At 53.0% G+C, this 24,150-nt stretch overlaps 8 protein-coding genes across 8 annotated transcripts; 4 read left to right on the top strand and 4 right to left on the bottom strand.

The window, feature by feature from the left end:
• Positions 1–1,006: 1,006 nt before the first annotated feature.
• J4E92_005047 (uncharacterized protein) lies at positions 1,007–2,169 on the top strand (the record flags this gene model as incomplete). The annotated part of the gene is made up of 2 exons (XM_051496431.1): positions 1,007–1,296; positions 1,353–2,169. The coding sequence occupies 2 exons, from the start codon at positions 1,007–1,009 to the stop codon at positions 2,167–2,169; spliced, it is 1,107 nt and encodes a 368-aa protein (XP_051353151.1).
• Positions 2,170–2,582: 413 nt separating this feature from the next.
• Positions 2,583–4,959, top strand: J4E92_005046 (uncharacterized protein; the record flags this gene model as incomplete). The annotated part of the gene is made up of 6 exons (XM_051496430.1): positions 2,583–2,778; positions 2,836–2,934; positions 2,986–3,171; positions 3,218–3,841; positions 3,891–4,026; positions 4,080–4,959. The coding sequence occupies 6 exons, from the start codon at positions 2,583–2,585 to the stop codon at positions 4,957–4,959; spliced, it is 2,121 nt and encodes a 706-aa protein (XP_051353150.1).
• Positions 4,960–6,188: 1,229 nt separating this feature from the next.
• Positions 6,189–6,795, top strand: J4E92_005045 (uncharacterized protein; the record flags this gene model as incomplete). Its single annotated transcript, XM_051496429.1, has 2 exons — positions 6,189–6,458; positions 6,517–6,795. The coding sequence occupies 2 exons, from the start codon at positions 6,189–6,191 to the stop codon at positions 6,793–6,795; spliced, it is 549 nt and encodes a 182-aa protein (XP_051353149.1).
• A 3,094-nt stretch (positions 6,796–9,889) lies between these two features.
• On the bottom strand, positions 9,890–10,714 carry J4E92_005044 (uncharacterized protein; the record flags this gene model as incomplete). Its single annotated transcript, XM_051496428.1, has 1 exon — positions 9,890–10,714. One exon carries the CDS (start codon positions 10,712–10,714, stop codon positions 9,890–9,892), a length of 825 nt encoding a protein of 274 aa, XP_051353148.1.
• A 1,218-nt stretch (positions 10,715–11,932) lies between these two features.
• J4E92_005043 (uncharacterized protein) lies at positions 11,933–12,619 on the bottom strand (the record flags this gene model as incomplete). The annotated part of the gene is made up of 2 exons (XM_051496427.1): positions 11,933–12,569; positions 12,615–12,619. The coding sequence occupies 2 exons, from the start codon at positions 12,617–12,619 to the stop codon at positions 11,933–11,935; spliced, it is 642 nt and encodes a 213-aa protein (XP_051353147.1).
• Positions 12,620–15,182: 2,563 nt separating this feature from the next.
• Positions 15,183–17,182, bottom strand: J4E92_005042 (uncharacterized protein; the record flags this gene model as incomplete). The annotated part of the gene is made up of 5 exons (XM_051496426.1): positions 15,183–16,233; positions 16,298–16,384; positions 16,446–16,552; positions 16,617–16,859; positions 16,940–17,182. 5 exons carry the CDS (start codon positions 17,180–17,182, stop codon positions 15,183–15,185), a joined length of 1,731 nt encoding a protein of 576 aa, XP_051353146.1.
• A 455-nt stretch (positions 17,183–17,637) lies between these two features.
• On the bottom strand, positions 17,638–21,684 carry J4E92_005041 (uncharacterized protein; the record flags this gene model as incomplete). The annotated part of the gene is made up of 4 exons (XM_051496425.1): positions 17,638–17,661; positions 17,716–18,429; positions 18,478–21,602; positions 21,654–21,684. The coding sequence occupies 4 exons, from the start codon at positions 21,682–21,684 to the stop codon at positions 17,638–17,640; spliced, it is 3,894 nt and encodes a 1,297-aa protein (XP_051353145.1).
• A 595-nt stretch (positions 21,685–22,279) lies between these two features.
• Positions 22,280–23,931, top strand: J4E92_005040 (uncharacterized protein; the record flags this gene model as incomplete). Its single annotated transcript, XM_051496424.1, has 2 exons — positions 22,280–23,211; positions 23,259–23,931. 2 exons carry the CDS (start codon positions 22,280–22,282, stop codon positions 23,929–23,931), a joined length of 1,605 nt encoding a protein of 534 aa, XP_051353144.1.
• Between the last annotated feature and the right edge of the window lie 219 nt (positions 23,932–24,150).

The raw sequence follows: 24,150 nt of genomic DNA, 5'->3' as shown, positions 1-24,150 counted from the left end.
TGTACCAATATCACATATCATTTACCGTCATGAGTATCGCGGCCGTTCTGTCTCGTCGATGTTAATGTTGGAGGTTGGAGAAATGCATCCATGAGCCGCCCAGGCGCGTGCCGCGCACGTGTCGGGGAAATACAACCGATCGTGACCTCCCAGCTCTTTCATCACGAAGCCACAACTCGTCGCCGCAACTAGACAGCTCATCCGCGACTCCATCCAGGGGCCACCACGTACAGTACCGACCAGTTGAGCTGCACGCACAGATCAATTCAGGTCATTCGAGGCATGTCGCCAGTTTCGAGTTCAGGGTGTTTACCCCCGCTGAAGCCCCACCAGTTACAGCTTCATCTACGGCAGTTACTGCCCAGCTGCCGACAATATGTTCGATACAGCCTGTGACCGCATCAAGATTACAACCCATGACCTTACTGGTGGTCTCACAGAGGCGAAGGATCCCACTACGCCATCCCTAGGGATTTAGTCAAGTGTTCTGATATCAGGTTTTATCCATACAAAGGATAGATGGCAGATGTGCAGGGTGGAGCGACCCCACGTGTATACTCTACACTTACTGAAGCGACACGTGTATGCGGAGGGCGCAGTAATTCTATGTATCGACAATCCGATCAAGTGTTCAGCCGCAGCACAACAGGCAGCCCTTGTTGTAGCACTCCAACTGGTTCCATATGCCGACCTCGCGGCTGTCCTCATAGCTGCACAAGATGCGGGGTACGAAACAAGACACTTGGAATCCGGGACAGAGAGAAACCCAACCCAATCTATGATCATCTCTAGATCTTGGAAGGCAACAGATCATGTATCATCGAGATGAAGGCCAATTAACATGTCAACAGGGAGTGCATCCCGATTCGTGTCTGATGAACGCGCGAGAGGTTGCTATAAAGCATGAAAACAACGTTGAAGAATACGCAGTACAGTATAACACAGCCCCAACACAACCAGAGAGCACGCCATCTTCATCACAACAACGATCACATCAATCGAAAACATGGCTCCAGTAACTGAAGTACCCCGAAGGGTCGAATGGAACGGAAAGCAGGTCCCGGTCTACCCTATGGAGACGATCGACTTCTCCGCGATCCTCTCGCAAGAACCGGCTGAGCTTGAGAAGCTTCTTGAGTGCTGCAAGAAAGAGGGTTTCTTTTACCTGGACCTGAACAATGTCGATGGACGCCGATTCATCGATGACCACCAGGAGTTGCTGAAGGTCATGCACCGCTTCTTCGAGTCTCCTATTGAGATCAAGAACGAGTATGGACTGATCGCTCCTCACCTTGGGTGAGTTACGAAGCCCAGAATACCTCAATTTTCATGCAAGTACTGAAATTTTCTAGATACGAACCTGTTGGTTCTCGCAACGGTTCGCTGGAAGGCAAGCGAGATGGTTACGAGATGGTCAAGATCTCTCGCGATGAGATCCAACGCAAGTCACCCCACATTCCCCGCAACATCAAGAACAGCTCCGACCTCAAGGTTATTGAGAACGCCATCTCGGGCAACAACATCATGGGCAAGGCCATTCTGGCAGCTCTGTCAACAGCCTTCGGCCTGACGGGTGGTGCGCGTTTCGAAAACTTGCACCGCAATCACCGCCCTTCAACGAGCACACTTTCCATGATGCACTACATTCCTTCGCACCCCGTCAAGGACGGCAACGTCGGCCACCAAAAGCATACCGACATCAGCTCATTGACAGTGCTCTTCACCGAGCAGTGGGGTCTCCAGATCCGCCCACCGGGCAGCAAGGAGTTTGGCTTCGTGGAGCCCAAGAAGGGCCAAGCCATCATCAACGTCGGCGACTCTCTTCGCTTCGCCAGCGGCCACACCTTCCAGTCTTGCATCCACCGTGTCGTGCCATACGACTACACCGAGCATCGCTACTCGGTTGCATACTTCCTCCGCGCTGAGGACGAGACTATGTTCCAGGACAGCGAGGGTCGCTATGTCACCTCGCGTCAATGGCATGACGAGAAGTTCCTCGCTTTCCTTGCTTCGCCTGCGGATCAGGCGGCTGCTCCGAGCTCTTTGCTTTTGGGTGGCATGCAGGAAGATGAGACTGATGTTTACGGTCTTCCTCAGGCCAAGCCTGTCGCTCTTGACACAGCAAAGAACTCCGGTGTTGAAGTGAGTGCTGTCGAAGTCAGCGCTTAGTAGAACCTCTGAGCGATGGGATGTCTTGTTGAGAGGTCTTCTCTGTAGCTTCAAACAAATTGTATATAGCTAGCCACACGTTTTACGTAGGAATGCTCATGAACTTGCTACCCTTGTCCTCCACCAACCTCAGATCACTTACGTATGGTACTGCTTATCTGACCAGGAGATCATGTGTAACGTTACATTGTACTTTGGTTGCCAATGAGCACTACTGTCATAAGTATGAATAGGTCCTCAATACCCCACAAAATAGAATGAGGACGTAAAGTGCATCGCCGGGATTAACTAGAACTAACCTGGATGTTGGCTAAACCGGTACATTTGCCGCCACTTAGCACTATATGTACATTCCTCGACCTGGGTAACCCTGCGTCATCAGCGCCTCCGTATGATTCATAGGATTAACCACGATGCTGTTCATTTTGGCTTTGCTTTACTCTAGAAGTGTCATTGCGTGCGACAAAGAGCATCACTACCGACACCATGATCGCCACATACAACGGCGTGATACGTCCCCCATATTCCCTCCAAGATTGACACCAAACGAAGAGATTTTGGTCTCGTCCTTCGAAAACACGTCTATAGCGTCATGGTCTAGTTACTACTGTAACAGCCTACTCCCTATCCCTCAATTCGAAGGTGATTGCTAACTACTTACGATAGCGCATAAGCGAAACCTCGCAGGAGAAACTGACACGGTTCCAAGATGGACTGCTGCGCGATGGTCTGAACATGGCTTCGAAACAAGACTAGACAGCTATCGTATGTTCTTCGTAGCATCTGCTTGGATACGAAGACTAACTAGAGAGGAAGACGTTTACCTTGACTACCCAGTCCATCGTGCTTTGTCACTTGACTATGGCAACGGTAGCACATACCACGCAACACTCGAGGAAGAAGTAATTGATGAAGATGAGCCCACAGGCGATGCGAATAGAATTCCTGCGTTTCATGGGTATTCCGGCTCAGGTAACGTATCCGCTGAGTACGTCTACGTCGGTACGTGTTACTCGTATTAAATTATTTTCGATGCTAAACGTAGTAGGCCGAGCTTCGCAAGAAGACTTCAAACGTCTTCTTGCCCTAAACATCACGCTTGAAGGCAAAATCGCCCTCGCGAAATACGGCGGCCCCTTTCGAGGCCTCAAAGTGAAGAACGCACAAGCCTTTGGTATGATCGGTGCTGTAATCTTCACAGATCCCGGGGACGACAGAAACATGACAGCCAAGAACTACGCCACGTACCCGGACGGACCGGCAAGAAATCCAACGAGCATTCAAAAAGGAAGTGTCATGGATTTGAGCACGTATCCTGGAGATCCGACAACACCTGGATACCCATCTAAAGAGGGCGTAGAGAGGAAGGAAAAGAAGACTGTGCCTACTATCCCAAGTTTGCCAATTTCGTGGACTGAAGCGAAACCATTGTTGGTCGCGCTGAATGGTCATGGTGTTGATGCGAAGACTGCTGATCGACCGAATTGGGTGGGTGGAATCGATGGCGTTGAGTACAGTTCTGGGCCGTCAGAAGCTGTGCTATCGATGAGCAATATAATGAGGGGCGAGACCAATTGGATCCACAACGCGATTGGTATTATCAACGGTACGAATGAGGATGAGGTTGTTATCGTTGGGAATCATCATGATTCTTGGATGATCGGCGGAGCAGGCAAGTCGGGAACGCAAGCCGGGACTCTGGACAAGGCTAACATCCACAGCGGATCCGCATTCTGGCTCTGCGATTCTCATTGAGTTGGCTAAAGCAATCCGTGCACTGGTGAAGACGGGTTGGAAGCCAAAGCGAACCATCGTGCTATGCAGCTGGGATGCTGAGGAATACGGTCTAGTCGGAAGGTGAGCCATCAAGTCGGAACGACGATGAGCACTCCAGCTAAAAGAATTCACAGCACCGAATGGGTCGAAGAATACCTACCCTGGCTGAGATCCTCCGCAGTATCCTACCTGAACATCGATGTTGGCATAGCAGGCACCATCCCAGATTTCGGTGCCACCCCAGATCTCCACGCCCTCACCACGTCCATAGCGCGAAAGGTCATCTGGCCGCATGGCTCAAATCGCACCCTATATGACGAATGGGAGGAAAAGACCGGCGAGATAGATACTCTAGGTGCACAGAGTGACTACACGGCTTTCGTACATGGCGTGGGCATCTCCGCTATTGATATGGGCACCACACGAGCGCCACTCGACCCGATTTATCATACGCATTCGAACTTCGATTCCTACCACTGGATGGCTAAATTTGCGGATCCGGGGTTCGTAATGCACAAGGCAATTGGTCAGTTCTTGACCTTAATGTTATATCAGTTGATTGATGAAGAGGTTGTACCGCTTGAGCCCGCGAATTATGGGGTCGAGATGCAGGCGTGGCTCGAAGATCTTAAGGGCGTCATCGGGGCAGCTAATGCGACAATCTCAGTAAAGATTGGAGAGCTTAAGAGTGCAGTTGCGACATTTGAGGAGTCGGTACGGGAGTTCAATGCTGCTCGGGACATGGCCTTGAGTTCAAACAGTTCGCTTCTGATCAGACAGCTCAACCATAAGGCGCGCGATTGTGGGCGCGGGTTCGTCAGCCAGGGCGGGCTTCCGGGCAGAGAGTTCTATCGACATCTTGTCTTTGCCCCTGGAGTCGACACTGGCTATGCGCCTGTTACTTATCCTGGAGTGACAGAGGCTGTTGCTGCGGGCAATCTTACTCTGGCAGGGGAGTTTGTCGGGAAGACGGCAAAGGCGATCTTGGCTGCGGCAGCTATTCTCACACCGTAGATGCACATTAGATGTAGCATGCCCGGATGTATTTGAGATGAGATGGCGATAAGCTTATTGCAGTTGATGCGACGTCTGCCCTTGTGCGCGTCAGCTTGTCTCTGTCTTCGCTGGCAGTAGACGAGGCCGTGGTCAGATACTCATGCCAGCATTAGATCCAGGCGACTGTCATGTAAATCTGCAGATGAGCGACGCGAGTTGATACAATTCGAGATGCAGATGACGGTCAGCGAAGCGGGAGGCTGGAGGCCAAAATAGACTTCCAGTTTGCGACGCGTTCTCATTGGTCGAGCCGAGCACAGCCACAAAAGCCATTGTGACGAGCACACTCGCATGCATATCTCTGACACTGCACCACCGAGTCTATAGGTCCGGGTAATGAGGAATGTATGTATGCACCTAGCCTCGTGTGAGCTGTCGCCTTGCACGATGTTCTCTGAGACAGACTACAAATGGCTTGACCGGTGAAAACTTCCAAATACGGCCCCCAGTCTCTGGGCGCCTGATGCATTGACAACCATAGCCTTTGGCATTCGCGACATCGATACATTGCAACGCTCTCCAATAATGAGCTTACGGCTGGTGGCGCGAGATTTGATTGGGGTAGAGCTTGTCTGGTCCCCAGCTCGAAAGGCTTCACGCTTTGATGTCGCTATAGGCGGGTACAAGCAGGTACCTAGGTAGGGCAACGACACATCGCTTCCATCACGACTCTGACTGTGAGTCACAGTAAAAACCTTGAATTCTATCGGCGAGGTATACACAATATCGGTCTAGCCCCATCAACATCAGTCAGGCCGAATGTAGCAAACTCTCCGATTCAACCCCAGGCAACCACCCGTATCCGTAGATCCCTTTACCACAGCAGGGCTGGCCCCCAAAGAACCCATACATGTGATACGACCCTGACAGCCATAGGGCTGCGCCCCCCAATGTGTCTGCCTTGGACGCCGCACGACGACTTGAAACTGCTCTTGCCCTGTGAAGGTGGCACAGACGAGGGTAAGGCCAATAGCAAATGACGTGGGTGTGCAAACGAGCACAAACACGTAAATAGTGAGGTGGTACCCGTCGCGACTTCTCTTTCTCCTCTTCACCTCTCACTCCAATCAATACGCGCCGGGAAAACCTTTCCTCTTACAAACGAAACCGATACCACCACTGCTGTCGCAGCTACCCATCGTTCACCACCATCCGCACACGGCTCCCTACACATACGAATCAACACCATGGCGATCGCGAATCCACTCCTCAACTTTGTCGTTCGCGGCTTCCAGGCTCTTTTCGGTATTGTCGTACTCGGAATATCCGTCTCACTCATTCGCGGCCACCACTGGGGTGGTCTCCCCGCTAGTCTGGGCTTCTCAGCCTTCGTCGGTGGCGTCACGATCCTAGGAGCTGCGATTGGAGTTGCAGGACTGTTCTTCAGCTTCTTGGATGGTATGATCGGATTGATAGTTGACGGCGCTGTTGCTGTCATCAACGCGGCAGGTGGCATCGTAAGTGCTAGCCCGAGTTCTGAAGGACCTCTCAGAATTTTGCAATTGGATATTTCAGCTGACAAAGGTCAAGGTTCTCGCTCTCAAGATCTCTGGTGTGGATTGCGATGGCGACACAACTATAAAGAACGCGACCAAGCTCATTCTCAACGACATCTTCAATGGCGGCTGCAGAGCCGAAGACGAGTGCTGGTACTATTACGCGGAAAACGACCCCAACACCATGAAATCGAGGTGCAAGTCTACCCAAGCCGACTGTGTCTTCATGTTCCTCACCGTTGTTGTTCTCGCGGTAACTGCCTTGCTGGCTTTCTTGCGCATGAAGAAGGGCTACTAGATTTGGAGTGACGCAGTGGTGAGTATTCCTGGAGCAAATCATCTAGTCTCATCTCGCTAATGCTAGTAGCCGCGACAAAGCATGCTAGCGATGATCCACCTTATCCATACTTGACGTAGTGTTGCGCATGTCTCTGGAAGATTTCACGACGGTCTCTTTCTCGTATCACGATACCCCACTTTGTTAAAGTGATTGCACCCTTTCTGCGATTCAGCATGAACAAGCGTTGAAACGCTCTTCCGATTCCTTCACTAAGAAAGGCGCACTCCTTATAATAGTGGGCGCAGTCTAGTCTCGACCTATGTGCTACCGCTGGCAGCCGTCGTCAATGAACACGAAGTAATGAAAGCGAAAGCTGTACTTGGTTAGGACTCTTCTCGTGAAACTGTGCTGTCACCGTTGTTGGAGTCAAGGCTGGTAAAACGTAACACCATCCCGAAGAGTGTTGATCACGATGGCTCCCTACGTACTATGAAGTCGCCATGCTTCAATCGCTGACTCAAACAGTATATTACGTTGCTTGGAAGTAGTATCATCATTCACTTCTTCAGTTGCTACGTAAGCTCCAGACATTTCACTAGCCGCGATGCGTATCTCTCCATCCTTTCCCGTATTGATCGCTCGCGTTCTCCAAGCACTCCTCAGCGCTACCGCCTTCGGCCTCACTATCTTGTTGGGTATTTTTTCTGGTCCTTTTCCATCTATCCTCCGCTTCGCAGCCGGTGTTAGCCTAGCAACTCTACTCGCCGCCCTCTTGACGGCCATCTTCCGTAATTCTTTGCACCCCTGGATCAGGAACACAATCGACGGTGGACTATTGTCACTGAATATGGCCGTGGGCTCGGTATGCTCTCCATCGTATCTTTGAATATCTCTGCGCGGTCACCAGGATTGTTTCACTGACGCTAGTCATAGATGATGGCTTCTGACCGACAGGGCCTCTCCTGTGGTGATGAGAGTGCAGACCACAACAATGCTGTTTGTATGGACTCCGGCAATTGCTACTATGATGGGCACTATGATAAACACGAGAATTGGGATTATAATTCGGGCCTCTGCATCTTCTATCAATGTGTCACCGCCATTATGCTTTCAGCTGTACCAGTAATACTGTTGATTTGGCTCTTGATCTATGTTAGAACGGAAAAAGGATGGAGGGTCGGTGGATGGAAGATTGAGAGAGTATCGAATCCGTATGAGCTTACCGGGCCTGCCGAGCTAGCTGGCGTGGTACCCATGGTAGCTATTCCAGCCAGGGCACGTCTGCCTTGATTCATTAAGGCCTTCTAGCTATGATAGAGAATTGGAGTTGTACAAGAAACGATGATACGGAAAGCTCTACCCAAAAGGTACGAACTTGTGATTGCACGCACCCTCGGTGTGACTGTACGACATTGCCGTCGCAGAACATGTTGCAACGACCCGCAAGGCTGTGCAGACATCATATCAATCTACTTGTACTATGTGCACGCTTTCCCCGCTTGCTTCTTCTTCTCCTACAAACACCGAAGGTTAGCATCGCCAATCTCCTCCTACTTCGACCTTGATCACTTCCCACAATGGCATTCACCAAAACCCTGATACCTTCGTCCATCCTTCGCGCTCTCCAAGCACTCTTCGGAATTATCGTCTTAGGCTTATCCGTAACACTCATCAGAGGCCACAATCCTCTTCATTGGACCATAACCAAACTACCTACCCTTCTTCCCTTTTCGGCGGCCATCGGCGGTCTTACTGTTGCCGGTGCTCTTCTAGGCTTCGTGCTATCATGGACAGAGTTCTTACGGGGATTCTTCGAGATAATCCTCGACATTGCTGTCCTGCTTGCCAATCTCGTCGGCGGCGTGGTACGTCATCTCATACTTGATACATATTTTGTCGCCACTGGAAAACGTTTTAGTAACTGAACGCTGACCAAACACACAGCTCATAGCCATGCGACTCAAGGGCTTAAACTGTTATGACGAGAGCAACCGAAACAGGGTCGGTGACCATGGATATCCTTTCAAAGGTAGTCTTGGCAGTGTTGACATTTTGAACGGCGGATGCACAAAAGAGAAGAGTAGAGTTACCATCTGCTACTATACCAACTATGCCGACCAGGAAGCCAAGCTCAATACTCGGTGCAGGCAAAGCCAAGCAGACTCGGTCTTCATGTTCTTGACAGTCATAGTCCTGTTTGCGGTACTGACTTTGACGTATCTGCGCATAAAGAGGACACATTGAAGCCAGATTGAGGTGGCTGGTTGTATTGGTTGTAAGGTGGTGAGACCTACACTCGAAGACGAAAGCGCATGTAGCCAGAGCAGATTCGCAGAAACGAGAAGCCCATGTAATGTAATATCATGTTTCAATTCAATCACTCACTAAACGTGCCCACTACACTCCAAACTCCCGTGCTCGTACTCCGCAGCCGCATCAACGCCGTGCACGTCCAGCCTTTGGGTATCCGCTTCACTCAACCCCCAACTACGCCATCTCATACAGAGACATCGTTCATGGCTTAAACTGGGCAAGACTGTAGCGCAAGTTAGCTATGTTCTGCCTACGCAAATTCGCTCCAGTATCTTACGCTGCCGCAAGATCCACAGGTCTTGGCATCGCCGCTAATAGTAGAGCCGCACTTTGGGCAGTCGCTGTGGAAGTTGACAAGTTCGATTGTAGACTGCATATTGACTGTTTGCTGTGGCTTTTGCTGAGTTTCTTTCGTGTAGAATGTTGCGATGTCGTGGAGTAGTAGATTGCTGATAGATGAGAGAAGTTGGAGGGGTAAAGTGGGGTTGATATACAGAGCTTCTGCAGGGCCAGGCAGCTACCTCAAGCCGAGGCGGCTAGTGCATATGCCGTCAGATGACTGGCACGCGGTAAATGCGGTGGACCTCGCGATTGGAGGTGAGTGAGACGCGTGGGATGGGTGTTTCGCCATACGGGCGGCAAGGGAGACGGCTCCGTCCGATAGGAAGTAAGTGAGTGGAGTACGCTGTATGTTGAGAAAGACCGGGGAACTCGAGGTGTAGTTCGTATCCCTATCATTTGACGGGAGGAAAGGCCGAGAAGAAACTCTAGACAAGCTTCTGATTATTACCTATAGACCCTACCTAACATGGCAGATGACCTGTCCGTTGATAACAGCGAACCAGCCATCTTCCTTCTTTTCCATTTCCCTCCATGTCGCAGCGATCTCTTCCAGATCCTGCTCCGTCGCATATCCACTGTCCAGAGCCCGCTGTTTGTAGTCGCTTTGCACCGTTCGATCGGCCCAGAGTCCGCACCACCACTGTCGCTCTTCCGGTGTGCTGAATGTCCAGGCGGCTACGCTAGCCTCGATGTCGCTTCTTGGGAAACCGGCTTGCAAGGCTATCGCATGCACGTACCTGCCCATGTTCGGATGTGCCTTGAGCCCAAACGCAATCTTGATGTATAGTTCCTTCCACTTTTGCATTCCTGGATGCTCTGGATACCAGTCCATGGCACTGTAGTTGCACTCTCGGACTGCGACGATGCCGCCTGGCTTGGTCAAGCGCTTCATTTCCTTCATCGCACCCAGTGGGTCTTGTAGATGCTGCAGCACTTGATGCGCATGTACAATATCGAAGCCAGCCTCTTCTGCACCATCGAGCTTGTTCCATTCATGTATATCCCCAGCCTCGAACCGTATGTTTGTGATGCCCTTTTCCTCCGCGTGTTTTCGCGCCTTCTCGATGACTTCGGTGGAGGGATCGATGGCATAGACGAAGCCTTGTGGGACGCGCGCAGCAAGGTCGACGCTGATAGTTCCCGGGCCGCAGCCCACGTCGAGGATCTTGAGTGAAGGGTTGTTGAGGTAGGGGAGGAGGTGTGGACATGAGTTCTCGACAGTACGCCAGCTGTGGGAGCGGAGGACGGATGCGTGATGGCCGTGAAGGTATGGTCCTGACATCGTTGCTAATTGAGGTAATCGTGGTAATCGTATTGAAGCTCTAGTGAGTAGTAGTCAATTGAGGGTGTAGTGTGTAACTCAAGCAACGGAGAATCAGAGCGTTGTTATACGAACAGTCGTTCCTGCAGCCTGTGTTAGTCGCGGAGTTAGTTGGACATAACGCGTGTGCAGTCGGAAATAACGTGTACAAGTATCTCATACTCCGAAATCGGTATCAAAGCACTCTGGCTTTCCGTATACACGTTCGAGAGCCAGGATGGGGTGACAATGGAGGGGATGGTTGACAGGCGGCACCTGGGCATCTCCAAGTCCGAGCATCGGCCATCTCGGTACCATTGCTTAGTCACCCATTCGATCGGCCACCTCCATACCTCCACCATCTACTCCAACATCTCAAGAGCCAAGTCGCGCATTACCAGAATGTGTACAAGGCACAACGCGTACCCAGCACAAGTACCACAGTACAACCTGACCCCATCTACCCCTAGCTCCCACCCCAGCCACCCACCAAAACACCAACCACCCTAGTCCCAAAACAGACAATGGTAAATCCTCCCCAAACCTCACAATCAAGATATTACCCACACATTACACACGCGCGCGCATACTGCCGTACACCCGCTTCTGTGCATAACCTCACCGTCGGGTCAACTCGGTCCCACTGCAACCAGTATCTCATCCTGAAGTTGCCGCATCGAGTAGGTCTTGTTGCAAACCGTGGATTGCGGGAAACGTGCATTGTCCGTTTTGGATGTGGTCGGCATGTATGTTTTGAGTAGCGCTGCATGTGTTCATGCATGGAATATGGACTGGTGGATTTGTGGTAAGGACTGCGTGAGCATATACGCAGGAGGAGGTTTGACTGGTGCGCGAGGGATGGATGGCTGATGGGGCGGGGTGACGGATGGGGTAATGGGGAGCGAGGGGACAGGGGATACATATTGGAGAGTGGTAGGCTAATTGGGACTGTATAGTTGTATCTTGGTTCTTTGCGACGAAGGTTGTGGGATGAGGCAATTGTACAAAATGGTAATGCGTATGCTAAGCTAATCGCAAGAGAAAACGATGATACTAAGAAATGAGGAACGTATTTTCCGTACCAAAAGAGGTAATGGTGGTAGTACAAGCCCAAGCGAACCACAAGGAGAACAAAGAAAGACCCAAGCAATGCCGCACTACCCATCGATCTATCAGAACACCGACTCGCAAAACATGCGACTACCTCCTCGAGAACCTGCCATCAAATGAGTCTGCCTCTCGGTCATACCCAGACAGACTCTTTCGTCTCCGTCCGCCCTCAGCGAGACTAGCACTCCTCCGACTCCCCTTACTTCTCACCGAAGTAGAATATCCAATGCCGCTGTCCCTCCGACTACCCGGCTGCTCGATCACCTCCACAATATCCTCCTCATGCTTGAGCTGCCGGGTATCGTGATCATCCGAGAGATGCTTGATAAGAGCCTTGACGTCGCCGCAGATGGTATCCGAGTCCGCGTACTTGGAGCAAATCACGCAGCAATATTGGCCGTCGGGACCATCACGATGACACTTGACGACGAAGCGGTTCTGAACTTGGAAGGTACGTTCTGTGTCGTCGGCCCATTTGGAGATTTCCCATGCTTTTCCTGGTGAGAGGTGGAGTTCGCCTCTGCAGTGTGGGCAGTAGGGGTCCCGGTCTGATGTTATGCTGGTGGCAAGTTGTTGGGTTGGGTTCCGTTGGAGGTCGTATGCGTATACGCAGTATAGGTTGTTGGAGGCTGAGATCATCGTGGGTCCGGTTACGGAGGTGGCATCGGTGACTGATTGGTCTGGTTCGACGTTGTCTCGCCATGCGAGTACTGTTGTGTTGACAGGGCTGCTACTTCGCACGTGTGAACTCCGGGATCGTGGTTCCGGATACTTCATCAGAGCTGTGGATGCTGAACTCATACTAGCACCAGACTGAGGCAGTGTCAACGCGCGCGATGGTGCATGTGATTGCACGTGCGAAGGCGCATGCGAAGGTGCCTGGGACATGATGTGGGATGGTACATGAGGCGGTGCCTGGGATCCCGTCAAGGACTTCGCACGAGATCGCGTACGGGATGTCACGTGTGACGGTACATGCGATGGAGCATGGGAGGTATGGTGAGATGAGACGTGCGATGGCGCATGAGAAGTATGGTGGGATGGCGCATGCGAAGGCGGGCGCGAGGTATGATGTGACGATACATGTGAAGGCGCATGCGATGTATGGAGGGTCATTGCTTGTGATGGCGCATGCGACGGGCTCGAACGTGCCGTAAAAGAGTGCATCGACCTCGGTGTAAGCGGCCTCTCATCTTGTTGACGTTCCTGCAACGCAGCCAATATCTCGACCGACGTCGCAGCTGCTATCCTGGATGCCGCATTGATGTTGGCTAGCTGATGGGCGATGGTGTCGCCGGATGTGGGCCCGTATAGGAATGTGGTGACCAGCACGCTTTGGAGGGTAATGATCTGTGACTGGAGGGCTGTATGCGCGGTTACTGGTAGTGACTTGTTAGCTGATGGGTCTCATAGGGTTCAGAAGAAGAATAGCATGCATACCATCGCCCATGGCGAACTCGGCCCCCAGAGTTTCACATCCGATATCCATCTGCCTCATGACCACAGCTTTGTCCGTCACGATAGCCTCATCGCTACCCAGTCGGTCATCCTTCACATACTCGATCCGTCTTGAAGCAGGGTATCCTTTGCTGCGCAGGTTTTGTTCATAGTCTCTTTGCTCTTTAGCCGTGAGCGTCCCGTAGAGATCCCTCGTGGCATCAAAGACATCCAAGAGTGTGTTCACAAGCGACTGCACGACATTCGCCGGATCATCGGGAGGGTTCTGGGGTCGGTCGTCAGTACGCCCATTCATCGAACAACATGCCTTGCTTGCATATATACGGGCCGAATAGGAGGTATGCTTACTATGACAGCGACGCTCATGATCAGACTTTGCTGTTTTTTACTTGTTGTCGTTCCGGTTCCTGCTTCCTGCCGCACCGTACTTCCCTGATATGTATAAGACAGAAACAAACCTGACTCGCAGTCGAAAGGGGAGCTGAGCGTAGCGAAACTAAAGTAGTTTAAAACTAAGAGCTGAAGCCTAAGAAGTCACGTTCTAGGCACCACCACATAGGGGTCCTCTGTTACCTATACAAAACGTCCCACGCTCTCCAACCCACAGACCCCTTTGAATAAGCTCCGCAACGGATTGCTTCCCCACTCAAGCCCTACTTTGTTATGAATCGCCTCATGCTTGATGATGGCTTGGACAGCTGGCAGGGCGCCATTGGTGCTGAGCGCACCTTTGATTGGAACATCCACCGCTACGGGCCGCGCCAGGAACGCGCCCGCATGGAGCTTGACGTCATTCTCCAAACGTAGCGCCACGCCGATGGGAATAGTGGGTGTGACTTTAGTGCCAGTGCGCGGGGTGGATGCGTCGTATTACTTCTCTGGGTCGCGGTGGAGATGATAAGACCCAAATGCGGGTATAACGCCTTGTGTCATACTCAAACGGGTCCATTGCACGGGTGGGTTTTGCCCACGGTCTCGACGTTTCTAATTTTTTAACTACATGCAACATGATGTAGAGTGGGAGCGGTCTGGGGAGTCGCAAACTATTGAAGTGACTGTATCGTGCATGTCGCTCGAGAGCGTGCATTGGGACGCGCTGGTTGCGCTTGGGCAATGCGGTGTCGGAACACGTCATCGGGCGCGAGCAAAAGCGCAAAACGCGACCGAGCTATGTACGCGCCTCCCGCGACGATGTTGCTCGGGTATGGATGAGAACGGTCCTTTTTGGATCGCGGCTCTGTTTTGGGCGCCATCGTGTGATCGGGTGCGAGAGTAACAGTGTGACTAGGGGTTGGGATCGTGGCAGGCTCTCGATCATCGCCGGCTTAGCGCGGTACTAGCGCTGGATGCTCGTGCTGCCGGCCTCACAACATCGGGGTCAGACATCGGAAGTCGTAATATCCATACGAATTTACATGCAGAATGAATACAGCATTAAGTTTGTGACCGGAAGATCTAGTATGCAATTAAGGGTCACCCGCTGTCGGCGTTGGTAAAACGTTCACCTAGTACAGATACAGTCAGCTAATACACCAGAGAGCACAGCCAAGGAGTGCGATTAAGCTATCATATTTACACGACCAGCATGTCAGCCTCGAATATCCGTCTGTTGATTTCTAAGACACTGTCGTGTAATGGACACACTACTGCGATACATAGTCATGCTTGCCCAGCACGAGCGGTGAGTCTAGGACAGCCAGATCCCGACACCTTCAAAGACACCGAGAATGTACCACATGCCTCTTCTACCACCTCAAAATCTGCCAGGGACGGTATAGATTTGCGTTTAGTTGCATCGTCTAGCTCCCCCGAAGACGAGCAGAGACAGATTGTTGCCATCCCAGTGACGCTCTCGGAAGCCCCCGACTCCCAGAACCTTGCCTCACTCTGCAGGTTCCTCGGGCTCAACACTCCTGCTCTTGCTATCTTCGAGGCTCTTCTCTTTGATAAACCACGCAAAGATGGCGCTCCCTGCAACAAGCACAATGCCTACACACAATGCGGCCCTAGTCGCCCTTCCGTAACACTCCCGGACGATGCTCTTGAGTGCCGGATCCAGACCCCTGTAGTAAGCCAATCCAGCCCTGACACGCTCCGCAATCTCAGCCGCATCGTCACCCTGCAGCTTTTCCTGGAGAGCTTTGCGGAGTGTCTGGTTAAACGCCGTAGCGCACATGGAAACACCGAAGACTGACCCGAGAGAGCGGAAAAGGTAGGAACAAGCGGTGGCAACGGCTTGGTCGGTGTGGGAGGCATTCGCGATGAGGCCGATGAGTGTCGTCGTTACTCCTGTGCCATTGCTAAAAGAGCATATGCATGTAGCCACCACCATCGCGGGTAAGCTCTCGGTTAATAGGCCAGCGAATAGGAGGATGAATGAGAGCCCGATCGTGAGGTTCGTATACGCCATGACGGTGATCCAGTAGTACTTCGCTGTACGCCTCATGTAAAAGCCGCTGAAAAGCGAGCCGCTAACACCAAAGATGATGGAAGGGACAAGGAACAGTCCAGCTTTGGAAGCGCTGTAGTCGCCCATGACCTGCCAATAAAGCGGTATGAAGAACAAGGCAGCCAACCATCCCCCGAAAGAGAAGAAGTTGCAAAGATAGCATGCGAAAAGCGTCTTGTTGAGGATGATCCGGCCTGGGGCGAAGGGATGACTTGCGACGTACTTCTCGACTAGCACGAAGACGACGAACAGCGGCGTAGATGCGAGACCGACGATGGTGATGGGTTCACCCCAGGATACGTTGGAGCCGCGATCGAGACCGACAAGTAAACCGAAGACGGCGAAGATCAGGATGACCGCGCCTAGGAAGTCTATCCTCTTGATCTTCTCTTTCCAGTGCGAGTGGTCTTGCTCTGGGAGATCAAGCACCAATGACACAGCAATGAAGGCCGCAGCGCACATCGGACCTTGCGCCAGGAATGCCCTGCAGAGGTAGAGGTACGAAGTCAGTACACGTCTCACATGCATTTCGTACAGACAGGACTTACCATCGCCATCCAATGCTATCCGCGAGTAGCCCACCAAGAGGCGCACCAGCCGAAGCACCAAAAGCGTAGACCAAGTTGACATAGCCCCTAAATGTAGGTGTGTGAAGTCAGTGTATGCGTCACACGCACTTCGTACGGAAAGACTTACTGCCACTGCCCCCTCTCCCTCAAGCCCACGATATCACTCAACAAAATACTCGTGCACACACTCATGCCGCCACCCCCAATCCCCGCAAAAGCCCTCGCAGCAACCAACTTCAAACGTGAGGATACGAAGTCAGTGTATATATCATGTGCGTTTCGTACATGTACGACTTACCTCACCAATGCTCCTCGCAAGCCCACACCCCACACTGCCAACCCCAAAGATCAAATACGCAGACAACAGACATTGTTTCCTACCGAAAATATCCGAGAGTTTACCGTAGAGAGGCTGGAAGGCGGAAAGTGTAAGAAAATACCCCGTCGCAATCCAGGAGGTAGAGGACAGGGCGTGTAGATCTGTGCCGATGGTGCCGTAGGTGGTTATTACGAGGGTTTGGTCGGCGGAGGAAAGGAAGACCTATTCATTCATTCGTTAGTATCGAGAACTTTTGTACGGAGATACACAGGTATGAACGAATAGGCTGGAAGTTTACTTACACCAATAGCAATAGCAGGAAATATATATTTCATCCTCTTCCTGACTTCAGGCAGGCCCTGGTGTTTAAACGCGTCGCCATGGCTGACTTGGCGTTCGATGTCTCCCCCATCTTCTGCGTGCAGTCCTTCTGGTGCGATACCAGTTTCTACAACGGTTGTCTGCGCGTCGTTCGTGGGGTTTGGCAGGAGTGGGGTGGTTTCATGCGCAGGGACATGCTCGTCGCGTGGGAGATTCGGCGTCATTGCGGCGGGGTCGGGATGGCTTGCATGCAACGGCGAGACGCTGGATACTGCTCAAGACATGGAGGGGTGTGAAAGCGAGCTTTAGGTATAATTCTTTGACGCACGAGTATGACTCTTCATCAGAGTTGTCATGGCGATGATCGGTAAGCTGCGACGCGTAGTTGCTGGGACGATTTTCATAAGCCGCGTTATGTCCGTAGGGCGTAGTGGGGCTGGATCAGATAGGCAGGTCGTTGGATGGATCACGGGAAGTCGCGATGGCACGAACGCGTTCACAGATAACGAGGATGCAGCTGCAGACAACGTCGGGTCGCTAATGTACAGAATAGACTACAGTAACTATAATACTTTCTCAGACCGGACCATGCATAAACCGGGGATGAGGTATTGGATGCACATTTCATAACAGACGACTATCATTAATCGCAGCGATTTCATTGCGGTATGCCGACAGATTAAGCGGGTTGGTATTTCCTCAGCTGTGGTGAAATTAGCGAACAGTGCATGGTCAGTTGGAGGAAGGAGCAACTTACATCTAGACTCAAGTACTTGCTCGTCATCTTGCCCTGGTCCCGCATGACACCCACCAGTGTCTCACTCTCTTGGAAGAATCCTGCCTTCAAAGAGATAACGATGAATTGCATACCGGGGCTAGCATGCTCGCGGACGTACTTGGCCACTCTGCTGACATTGACGTTGTCCAAGGCTGCATCAACCTCATCGAGGACAAAGAACGGTGAGGGCTGGTAGCTGTGAATGGCAAACAGCAGAGCAAGCGCGGCAATCGTCTTCTCGCCACCAGATAGATGCTCCATGTCGCGGAAACGCTTGAGCGGTGGCATGGCATGGTATTTGAGACCTGCGAGGTACGGCTCCGAGCTGTCTTCCATGTCGAGATACGCTTGTCCTCCGAGCGGGAACTGTGGCGACTTGGTCAGGTCCTTGTAGGTACCACCAATGTTCTCGGAAATATGGTTGAAAGCCTTCATGAAGAGATCGTAGCGCTTGGTCTTGACTTCTTCGAAAGCTTTCTTTGCAGCAGCGGCGCGCTTGCGCGTCTCGGCGAATGCTTCGTCGACGGCTTTGAGACGCGCTTCTGTTGCGACGAGACGTTCAGCAGCGCGCATGTTGGGTGTAGCCTTGTTGATTTCGGTTTCGAGGTTCGTGATCACATCATTCAACTTAGCTTCAGCAGCCTTGAGCAGATTGCTAGCTTGAGATTGCACGCGCTCATCTGGGTCGTCCTCCTGCGCGGTATTAGTACAAATCATATGGACGTTTAATCTAGAACTTACACTCTCAAGTATCTCAACAACCTCCGTCTTCAGCTCGTCGTCGAGCTGTTCAAAGTCGACTTCGATGCCATAGTCGTCCACCTCCGCGGCCTGTATCTGGGTCGAATCAGGGTCCTCGTCAATGTCCATAGCGTCTGCGTCCGCGTCGGGCCGCGGCATATCAGTCATGGGTAGGGACGTCAGCAGTTTAGAGTCTTCCGTGAGTGGAATCTTGATCTCGTTGACACGGCACTCCTTGAGCACATTGTAACGGTTTGTCGCGCTCGACTTGATCTTTGCATCTTCCTGGTCGACCTCCTTCAGCACATTCTTGACCTTTTCGTTACGCTGGTCTAGAGTGCGTCGTGCTTCCTTCACAGCTGCAACACGTTCAGCGAGTTTCTCTTCCAACCGCTGTCGTTGATCCTGCAGCGTTTCCAACTCTGCTTGGAGTACGTCCCGGGCGCTTTGCAGCTCTTCTCGCTTGGCTTCAAGCTCAGTAATGTCAGCAGTCTTGCGCTTAATCTCCTCTTCGGCTTGCTTGAGACGCTCCTCAACGCCTCGGGCCGATGAGTCGACCTGCTTCATCAGATACTGAAGTCTGCTGCGCTGTTTGCTGAACTCGAGACGCTTTTCCGCTGCCTCCTGCTGGACAGTACCCTGTTGAGCTTCATAGTCGCGAATGGACTCGTAGCCGAGCCGTTGGCAGAACGCAGCGAAGACCTGGTCATTGACCTGATTCACCGTGTCTTGGTAGGTTTGAAGTTCTTCCTCCCGGTCCTGCAGCCGTTGCGCTTGCTTCTCGTAGTTGGGCCGAACGCCCTTCAACTCGCTCTTGTGATGTGCTAGCTCCTTCTTGACGCTCTCAATGTTGCGACCAAGTGCCCGGGCTTCCTCTTCAGCTCGAGCAATTTGCTCCTGTAGGTCTAGCAACTCGACTTCGAGAGCCTGTTCCTGAGTGTACTGACGATCTTGCTTGGGAAGCGCGCGGAGCTCTTCTTCATATCTGTTCTTCTTGTCCAGAAGCGCCTGGTAGGACCGCTCATCCCATTGTTGCTCGCTTGAATCGTCGTCACGGTCAAGCTCACCACCCGTCTGTGTACCGCCTTTGCCGATTACACGACCGTCCAGGGTAACTGCCTTGACTTCGATGCGTCTGGTGTACCTGAGCTCTTTCGCGAGCTTCTCTGTGTTACAGATCATGGTGTTGCCACATGCCGCAGTCATAGCGCGTTCGTGCTTGGGCTCGTAGTTGATACAGTCAATAGCAAGTCGCATGCCTTCGTGCATACCCTTCAGTTGGGGGTCTACCGCCTGAATCTGGATGGAGTCTAGTGGGTTGAAAGACATGACACCAATGCGTTCTGCCTTCAGGTATTCGATGCATGACTTGGCGGTGGTTTCGGTGTCGACGATGACAGTATCCATCTGGTGTCCAAGCACTCGTCCAATAGCCTTGCGGTATTTCTGCATCTTGGGAGTGATGAGATCCTTGTATCGGCCGTGCACTTTCTCAGATCCAAAGCGAGTCTTCAAGCGATCGATAGTTCTGCGAGCCTCCTGTTGTTTCCTTGACTCTCGACGGCTGCCTTCGACGATGCTGAGTTGCTTCAGAACTTCCTGCAGCAACTGGTTCTTCTCGTAGTATTGCATCTCGATCTGCTTTCGGTCGGCGCGGAGTCTGTCCAGCTCCTGCTGTTTGGCGGCTCTTGCGCTTTTCAGATCCTTGACTTGCGTCTTGGAAGCCTTCAGGCGCTCCTCGAGCTGGCTGATGTCTGCATTCAGCCTCTCGACAGCCTTCTCGTGGTTGTCGACGCTCTGTTGGAGGTTCTTGACATGGTCCCGGTCGGTCTCGACTTCGCGCTTGAGCTTGTCTATCTGCATCTGGTCTCCGTGGGTCCGCTTCGTAACGTCGCTGCGTAGCCGGCCGTATTCTTGGAGGTCCTGCTCGGAAAGCTCGCGGCCCTGGTTCTGGGCAGCCGCCTTGAAGTCATCCTCCCACTTCTTTTCGGCCTTTTGGACGAGATCGAGGTCCTTCTGGCACTTCTCGACAGCCTTCTTCTCAGCGTCGCGCTTCTTCCGGAGCTCGTCCAGTCTGCTCTCGTATTTACGGCGGGTCTCGTTGGAAAGGCGGATCTTCTCCTCGATAGGTGCGAGCTCGTTGGAGGCGTCCTCGATCTCCTTCTCCTTGGCCTTGGTGTTGCGGTCAGTCTTGGTCAGATCTCGCCTGATCTTGGCCTCGGCCTGCCTCTCCGCCTCGTGCCGCTGGTGGTACTTCTCGACGCTGCGCTTGTGCTCCTTGAGCTCTTCCTGGTGGCTGGCGATCTTGTTCCGCGCCTTCTCCATAATCTGCTGGTCTAGGTAGAGCTTCCACAGGTTCTTTGTGACAACAGCTTCGTCGCGCTCGGCGAGCTTCTTCTCGTATTCGTCGGCTTCGGCCTTTTGCTCCTGATACGTCTTGAGCTCTCCGTTGATGCCGCGACGCTCGTGCAGATGTTTCGCGTTGTCTTCGGTGGCGTTCTCGGACTCCTCCTTCAGGCGGTCGTATTCGGCCTTTTGCTCGAGACTGCCAGAGATGCGCTCGACCTGTAGTGTCAGCTGCTCGGGCGCGGTCGTCGCCAGCTTCTCCACGTCTCCCTGGAAGACGAGGAAATTGCGCGCTTTGACCAAGATGCTGTGCTCCTCCAGCGCCTCGCCGTACTGCTTCTGAGTGACGATGCGATTGTTGATTCGGTACTCGCTGGAGCCGGAGCTAGTGATGGCGCGCTGCCACTCGTGCGTCTGCTCAGCGTCGTCCTCGAAGACGGCCTTGACCCAGGCGTTCTGGGGGTCGTTGCGCTGTGAGCTGGTTTGCGAGTCGCCATTGTCCTGTGTGTCGCCATTGGACTGGCCGTTCGCGTCGCCATTTGCATCGCCGTCGGCTTCGGTTACGGTGCCATCGGCGTTGATTCTCGCTTCCTGGATAATCCTGCCGCGGTAGACCATGTCCTTCAACTTCTCGGAGCGCAGATGGGACGACCGGACGCCCAGGACGAAGGAGATGGCGTCCATGCTGTTCGACTTGCCCGAGCCATTGGGACCGATGATGGAGGTGAAGTACGAGTCGCCAAAGAGGAGCGTGTGGCGTCCGCGGTACGACTTGAAGTCTGCGCACGTTTAGTCTGTGGATGCCAGCAATTGCGCGTCGGGGGGCCTACTGTAGATCTCGAGCCGCACGAGCTTTCCCATGATGGCGGTGGGGATGCGCGACACCTAAACTGGTGAGTGCGCGGTGGGAGGGTCGTGTTGGGCGGGATTGGAGTCGCGGGGTGGGCTGCCCGTGATAATCGTCGTGTTGTCGCGCGTAGTCGCGTTGACGGCCAAAGCGCGCTAGTGGCTCGACGTGCATGGTGGCCCGCAGTGACGAAAGCGTGGCCGCACGCAGGGGAGCTCGACACCGGCCCTGCTTGTCTGTCTACCTACATTTTCCTATATTCGCTGCAGTCTCGGGCAAGCTGCGCCGTCTTTCTGAGCCCTCTGTTCACTTCGCCTCCCCTCGTGACCTCTTCGACCTCGCATGCCACGGGTGCCAGCGATGACGTTGTGAAGCTTGCCAATCACCAGCTTGCATTCACCCACGACCTCTGCCCCAGAAGCCCCGAACTTCTGAGAGAAGCACGATTCTCGACCCCCGCACATCACTCGCCTTGTCATGAGAGCATAGGGTCTGACCAGATCTGATCTAAGCCGCCCCTTCCCACTGTACGCTCTCTTCTATGATATACCGCCTCTGCCCTAAACATGGACCGGGGGCACTCCCAGCGATATACAGCAGCTAACAGGCATGACGGCCGCAGGTTCCCCCCCGCGTCCCTTCAAGAGACCCCTCCACCGCCGAACCCCCTCTAGCCTCGAAATCGTCCAAGAGGAACTGCCCACCATGGCGACCCCCGAAGATGCAGACATAGGCGGTATCCCCAAATCCAGGTCGGAACCGCAGCTGGGAGTCTCTGAGCTTTCGGCCCGTCCGACTCCCGGCGACTCTACGCTGCTGGATGAGCCTGTATCCTCCGCAAACCAGCCACTTTCCACACCTGGTCTCTCACGCTCTGCCTCGTTCTCCAACAGCTCCTACCACGATGACTCCGACGTCGAAGATGCCGCCTTCTTCCCGCCCGTCGAGAAGCTCACCATGTTCGACTTTGTCGAGAACCTCGCCCTGTCGCAGCGAATCGAGAAGATCCAGAGCTCCATCGCCTCCCAGACCGAGAAGATCAAGAACCAGGCCAAGAACCGGGGTATCACAAAAGACCGCGTTGTGGAAGAATGGCGGCGCAGAGTGCCATCGGAAGCAGAGCAGCTTGAGAAGTACAAGAGACGCATGCGCCATTCGGTCGACCGCCTGAACCGCCGCTGGAACGAGTCGCTCACCGTCACTGCGCGCGAAAAGGCCTCCTTTATCGCCGCCGTCATGAACATCTTCGTCTCGGGATACTTGGTGGGCTGCCACCCCGACCTGTTCCCACATTGGTACACGGCTCAGTTGCTCTACTTTATGCCCATCCGCTTCATGACCTACCACAAGAAGGGCTACCACTACTTCCTGGCCGATCTGTGCTACTTCGTCAACATACTACTGGTTCTGAGTGTATGGGTCTTCCCGCAGTCTAAGCGCCTGTTCATCGCGACATACTGCCTCTGCATGGGAAACAACGCCGTCGCCATTGTCATGTGGCGTAACTCGCTAGTCTTCCACAGCATGGACAAGGTCGTCAGGTAAGGAGCGCATTCCTCTAACATTGACCACCTACTAATCTGCCTAGTCTCTTCATCCACATCATGCCCTGCGTCACGCTGCACTGCCTCGTTCACCTGTTGCCCGCAGAATACCAGCAAGAGAAATATCCCGCTATTTACGACATTCGTCACTCAGACCCAACCTCGCCTCACCACTACAACCTACTGCAAATGATGGTCTGGGCCACTTGTCCATATGCTGTCTGGCAAGTCGCCTACCACCTTCTCATCACGGTACGTCGCCGCGATAAGATTGCCGCTGGCCGACCTACTAGCTTCACATGGTTGCGCAAGTCGTACGCCAAAACCTGGATTGGCAAGATAGTCCTCTCGCTGCCCGACTTCATGCAAGAGCCTGCCTTCATGTTCATCCAATACAGCTATGCTGTCGTCACTATGCTACCCTGCCCCGTCTGGTTTTGGTACCGCTGGCCGAGTGGTTTGTTCCTCACCGTTGTCTTCATCTGGAGTGTCTACAACGGCGCAACCTTTTACATCGACGTCTTCGGCAACCGCTTCCAGAAGGAGCTGGAACAACTGAAGAAGGACATGGCAAAGTGGCAGGCGTCGCCCGAAGGCGGTTTCACGCCCTTTACACCAATGGAAGGAGGCAATGAGAAGCAATTAGGTTACATCCCTCCTCTCGAAGGCAGCACAAGCGTCAAGCCTGTGGATGGAGAGACAAGGGAGAGGAAGTAGCTTGCTAACAAGCGTTTCCATTACCAGATTCACGACGACCATGTAAATGCGCAAATCCTGTTTTACGAACTGTCTACACGATTCCAGAATGAGACGATCTAGGCGTTTGATTTCGTTCAACTAGTTTGCTTTCCGTACTTGCGTTTGAGGGCTGCATCTGCGCGCGCGTTTGATTTGGTGCATTGCCTAGACTGGTCGGTTGGTTGATATACCCCCTTT

Source organism: Alternaria infectoria, assembly GCF_024043175.1.
Source record: "Alternaria infectoria strain BMP 0036 chromosome Unknown scaffold_7, whole genome shotgun sequence".
Taxonomy (NCBI): domain Eukaryota; kingdom Fungi; phylum Ascomycota; class Dothideomycetes; order Pleosporales; family Pleosporaceae; genus Alternaria; species Alternaria infectoria.
The sequence above is the reverse complement of the archived record's forward strand: the minus strand, read 5'-3'. Positions and strand labels throughout refer to the sequence as shown.